Raw genomic sequence first — 5,613 nt, 5'->3', positions numbered from 1 at the left:
CTTCCTGCAAGATGCTTGAAGTCCAATGTGAAGTTTCCACAGTCTGTGTTGATTTGGGGAGCCATGTCATCTGCTGGTGTTGGTCCACTGTGCTTCGTTAAGTCCAGGGTCAACGCAGCCGTCTACCAGGAGATTTTGGAGCACTTCATGCTTCCTTCCGCAGACGAGCTCTATAGGGATGCTGACTTCATTTTCCAGCAGGACTTGGCACCTGCCCACACTGCCAAAAGCACCAAAACCTGGTTCAATGACCGTGGGATTACTGTGCTTGATTGGCCAGCAAACTCGCCTGACCTGAACCCCATAGAGAATCTATGGGGCATTGCCAAGAGAAAGATGAGAGACATGAGACCGAACAATGCAGAAGAGCTAAAGGCCGCCATTGAAGCATCCTGGTCTTCCATTACACCTCAGCAGTGCCACAGGTTGATAGCTTCCATGCCACGCCACATTGAGGCAGTAATTTCTGCAAAAGGGGCCCAAACCAAGTACTGAGTACATATGCATGCTTATGCTTTTCAGAGGTCCGATATTGTTCTATGTACAATCCTTGTTTTATTGATTGCATGTAATATTCAAATTTTCTGAGATTGTGGATTTGGGGTTTTCATGAGCTGTAAGCCATAATCATCACAATGATGACAAATCACGGCTTGAATTATCTTGCTTTGCGTGTAATGAGTCTATCTCATATATTAGTTTCACCTTTTAAGTTGCATTAGTGAAATAAATGAACTATTGCACAATATTGTAATTATTCGAGTTTCCCCTGTAGGTGCTATCAACCTTGAAAGAGAACCAGCCATGGCTATCCAAGAGTATTCATTGTAAAAATATTACAATTTTGTAGGTTTACTTTCTATCCTTTAGATTCGTTAGACTCTACAGCTTAAAGTGACACTAAACTCAGGAGTTAAATCTTAAAAATGTACTTAAGTACCCTAATTATTAACATAAATGTATGTTATTTGTGTATCACTCGGCTGTAGATCCTCCAATTATCTTTGAATTGGTGCTGACACTGTCCTTCCTTCTGGAGGGGGGCTACTTTTGTTCCCCGTGGTCCCTGTGTGTTTTGTAAAGTAGTCACCGCTCCAAGCTCGCTCCCTGGGATAGACTACAGTCTCAGTGCAAATTAGTAAACTAAAAGGAGATTGTAGTCCAACCGGGAGTGAGCTTGGAGCGGTGACTACTTTACAACACACACAGGGACCATGGGGAACAGACGTAGCCCCCCTCCAGAAGGAAGGACAGTGTCAGCACCAATTCAGAGATGATTGGAGGATCTACAGCCGAGTGATACACACATAAGATACATTGTTGTTCATAGTTAAGGCACTTGAATGGAGTTTTAAGATTTAACGCCTAAGTTTGTTGTCACTTTAACCCTAAAAAAAATAATAATAATCAAAACTTGTGAAAAAAGTGTTTTCTTCTAGTTTTTTTCCTCATTTTTTTTATTTTATTCAAACTAAGTGAGGGGTTAGGTACACATATGTGATATAATTATATAGCCCTATCTGTCCTCTAAAAAACAATATATAATATGTGTGGGTACATTTAGTAAGAAAGTATATTACTGCTGTGGAAGAATCACACAGCAAAAATGTAAAAAATGTGTCAGTCATTTATGAACAGAACCTGAAAACTAGCTCAGTCATGAAGGGGTTAAGGTTCTCAGGTTGCTTGTTTTTTTAAAATGTATTTATTTTGGTCTTTTTGGGTGAACTTGATGGACATTTATTTGGTCTTTGTTTCAATATAACTATGTACTATTAGACTGCATATTTTTTCTTTGTAGCTAGTTCTCTCTAAATAGAACTGTGAGCCCTTAACATTTTGAAATCTAAAAAAGAAGTTACCAAAGACCCCAATTCAACTGAACATTGACCATAAATAGAAAAATGACAAATTTCATAATATTACTTTTGGCTTCACCCTTTTACTGACTTTATGTGATAAAAAGACCTCTTAAGTGCCTCCATAAGATCTTTATTCCTCAGACTGTAGATCAGAGGATTAAGCAAAGGGTTAATGAGGGCATACATGACTGAAAACAGTTTGTTCACATTGTACATATTGCTGGAGGTGGGAACCAAGTAAATGAAAATTAAGGAGCCATAAAAGATGAAGACCACCGTGAGGTGTGATGTGCAGGTGGAGAAAGCTTTCAGCTTCCCGGTCTTGCTACGGATTCTGAGAATGGTAATGAAAATACGGACACATGGAAGAAAGGTCAAAAGAAAGGCTCCTAATCCAAGACTAGCACCTGCTATGAATATGACGATTATGTTTACGAAGGGGTCAGTACATGCAATTTGAAACAAGTGTGGAAGGTCACAAAATAAGTTGTGGATGGAAGTTGGACCACAGAAGGACAACCTGGGCAAAAATAAAGTATGAATCAAAGAGCAAATACATCCCACAACCCAGACCACAGAGGCCATATAAGCACAGACTCTCCAAGACATAATTTGTGTGTAATGAAGAGGGTGGCAGATGGCAATGTAGCGGTCGTAGGACATGGCCGAGAGTAAGAAGAGCTCTGAGCTGGTAAAGTAGAGAAAGAAGAAGACTTGGGCTGTACAGGCAGGGAGGGCAATTGATCTGCTTTTGGTGACCAAGTCAAAGAGCATCCTCGGTGCAGTCACCGATGAATAAGACATGTCCAGAAAAGCCAAGTTGCCAAGAAAAAAATACATGGGGTTGTGCAGATGATGGTCAGTGAGGACCAGGAAAAAGATAAGAAGGTTTATGATAAGAGTCATCAGGTAGATTAGAAGGAAGAGTACAAAAAGTCCATTCATGGTTGGTGGATGGTCTGATAGACCCACAAGAATCAGAACACCAATCTTTGTGAGATTCTCCATATTATTAATTTTTTACTCTCCAAATAAATATTTATTACAGAGAAGCAATTATGAGCAATTTTTAGAAACAAAACACATAAAGCGTGGCCATAAGTTTCATGAAGTTTCCAAGTGGATATTTCTTTCAGCACTTGAAATGCGCAGATATAAAATCTTTACATTCCCCGTAGACCTGCGTCTGTTATGAAAACACAAAGCTGCATTTCTTGTGCAATGTCTCTGGAGAGGTCATTTGAAAACCAATTTAGTGCTCTTCTTTTGACTCATTTATTTTAATTGCATAATTATAAATATGATTTTGTTATTTTTCGTTGTATAATGATACATAAGAATCTATTGATTGGAAGTTATTTTTCTAGCATTAGTTTAATTTCTGTGTAATGGACAATTGTAAAAATATAACGTATGTATTTTTTTGTTTTGTATATTGCTGTGCCCATTTGCAACCTTTCTCCTTTATTTTGCTGGTTTCAATCTGATCTGAGCAGCTGCCATTCTTGTTTTTTTAGATGTGGTGCAGACACACTGTAAGCTTTAAACCCCGATAATGTCTGGGCTTCCGGGGTGATGCTCTACCTATAAAGAGAACCTGTGCTCAGGTTAGGTGTAATGGAAATCAAGTAAAATGACCATTTGTTTTAATATATATATGTAGCTACTCTTTACATTCCTTGATAAAAATGACTTCTTCTCTATCTGCCTCCCCCTCCCATCGTTTGAAGAACGAGAAACTAAGATGGTGCCTCCTCTCGGGACTACACCCAAGATAACGATGTTTTGCTCCTGGAGGAAGTTTACCTTATATGGACATAACCAATCAGAAGCTTATAACGCTACGCTCACATGACCTTGGCACACAGCACTAGCTGCTTGTCTATATAAACCCTTGTGCCTTAGCGTAATAAACAGAAGCGTCATAGACCTCAATCCTGTGTCTGTGGATTCTTCCGGTGCACCGAATACAACATAATTAGGAACAGCAGCAGATATCTTGTGTGAACCCAGTTGTGGTTCTGATCCATTTCACAGGCACGCTAAAGTATTTACATATTCTGAACAAGCAGTAAAAGCATATTAACACAAACCCTCACTCACCTCTGTACCTATAAGCATTGTGCAGAAATTCATTTTTAAAGTGCACAACACAGGCAATGTGGTCTTAGCTCTCTACTATTACTTTCTGTTGTTTATTTATTTTTTGTTTTATTTATTATTGGTATGTATATAGTGCCGGTGTTCTGTCGAAAGCTCCAACGAGAAGGCTGTACTGCACGTGCGCCACCCGCTGCATTTCCCTATACACAACATGCTACACAGCAATAAAGTATTACAATGAACTAGGATCACACCTTTCCAGCACGTTCTTCATCAGAGTTGCCCCACTCAATATGGTCACCGCTAGCGGCCACATTGGGTGGGGCAACTAACATGAATAACGTGCTGGATTAGTCTCACCCTAGTTCATTGTAATACTTTATTGCTGTGTACTATGTGTATAGGGAAATGTCGCGGGTGGCGCAAGTCCAGTAGAGCCTTCTCGGCCAAACCTCTTACTTCTCACTAAACCGGAAGTCAGGTCGTTGGAGATCTCGAGGAGTTAGAACTTTTGATAGAACACCGGCAATTTATCTGGGCAGCCGGCCAGTCCTCCAATGTAAACAACCAGAAGTGTGTCTATTCCCTAAGCTGACGTAGGCAGCCAAGTGAATAACCGACTCGAAGTGAAGTGAGCCGAACGCTGTTTGGCTATTCACTTCAGGCTTGTACAGCTGATTTCAGCTGTACACCGACTGAAATCAGCAGTACGTTGGCTTGCTTCGGCTAGCTTCAGGTCGGCCAAACATGCTCGGCATGTTTGGCCGACCCGAAGTGCAGAAGGAGTTGGACTCAGCCGATCCAACATCTGGATCGGCTGAGCCGAACCTCCGGCAGGCTACTCGCTGCTGTTCGGCCTATTCTCACAGAGGCTGAACAGCAGTGAATGAACAGCTCGGCGGCATTCGGCTCGGCTATTCTGCCCGGTACCTCTGTGGTAAAAAAAGAAAAAAAAAAAGAAAGAAAACCAGGTACCAGGTAACCAGGGATGCCATCTGTCATTACACACTGAGAACTCGGAGAGGACGTTGTGGTATCATAGTGGCCCTGCTGGGTTCTCAGTGTGTAATGACAGATGGCGTCCCTGTGTTACGTACATTCTGGGAGACCGGATGTGAGAGGAGGCTTCCCTTGCACCTTGTTTCCTTGGAGACTCTGAGGATGGGAACAGAGCCCAGCGGGACAACAAGTGGCAGGAGTGCCAGTGGTGTTGAGCACTGTGCAAGCCGTAATCCAATGGGCAATCCGAGGTCAGGTTCCAAGCGGGCAATTCCAGTACAAAAGGGGTCAGGCAGAAGAATGGTCAAATAACAGTTCCGAGGTCAAGGCAGGCAGAATTCAAGGTTAATCGAGGAAGTCCGGGTCACAAGGATCAAACAAGATATCAACAAACTGGAACAAGGATTAGCTGACAATAAACCAGCAACATGGTGGTACTGCTGCTGGGTTTATATCGGGCCAGTGATGTCATTTCCTGTGCGCCATCATTGCAGATTTTCATGCTGATGGATTACTGCTTCTGCGCATGCGTGGGATGGCGCGTTCCCGAGCAGCACGGGAACGTGAAGGCCGCACATGCGCAGATGGCGGGGATCCATTACACCCTGATTACCCGATAACCAGGGACGCTAATCTCTCTGCAAGTGGC

The 5,613-nt window shown here is 42.2% G+C and overlaps 1 protein-coding gene across 1 annotated transcript; it reads right to left on the bottom strand.

The window, feature by feature from the left end:
• Window positions 1-1,934: 1,934 nt before the first annotated feature.
• Window positions 1,935-2,807, bottom strand: LOC108794407 (olfactory receptor 1J2-like). Its single transcript, XM_018565434.1, has one exon. The coding sequence runs from the start codon at window positions 2,805-2,807 to the stop codon at window positions 1,935-1,937; it is 873 nt and encodes a 290-aa protein (XP_018420936.1).
• Between the last annotated feature and the right edge of the window lie 2,806 nt (window positions 2,808-5,613).

This window comes from Nanorana parkeri, unplaced genomic scaffold (assembly GCF_000935625.1).
Source record: "Nanorana parkeri isolate BGI_ZX_2015 unplaced genomic scaffold, ASM93562v1 scaffold847, whole genome shotgun sequence".
NCBI classification, from domain to species: domain Eukaryota; kingdom Metazoa; phylum Chordata; class Amphibia; order Anura; family Dicroglossidae; genus Nanorana; species Nanorana parkeri.
Note: the sequence above shows the minus strand (reverse complement) of the source record. Positions and strands in the feature narration are given on the sequence as shown.

Excerpts from the sequence above, each read along its gene's own strand:
- LOC108794407 (XM_018565434.1), bottom strand. The coding sequence starts at position 2,807 with ATGAATGGACTTTTTGTACTCTTCCTTCTAATCTACCTGATGACTCTT.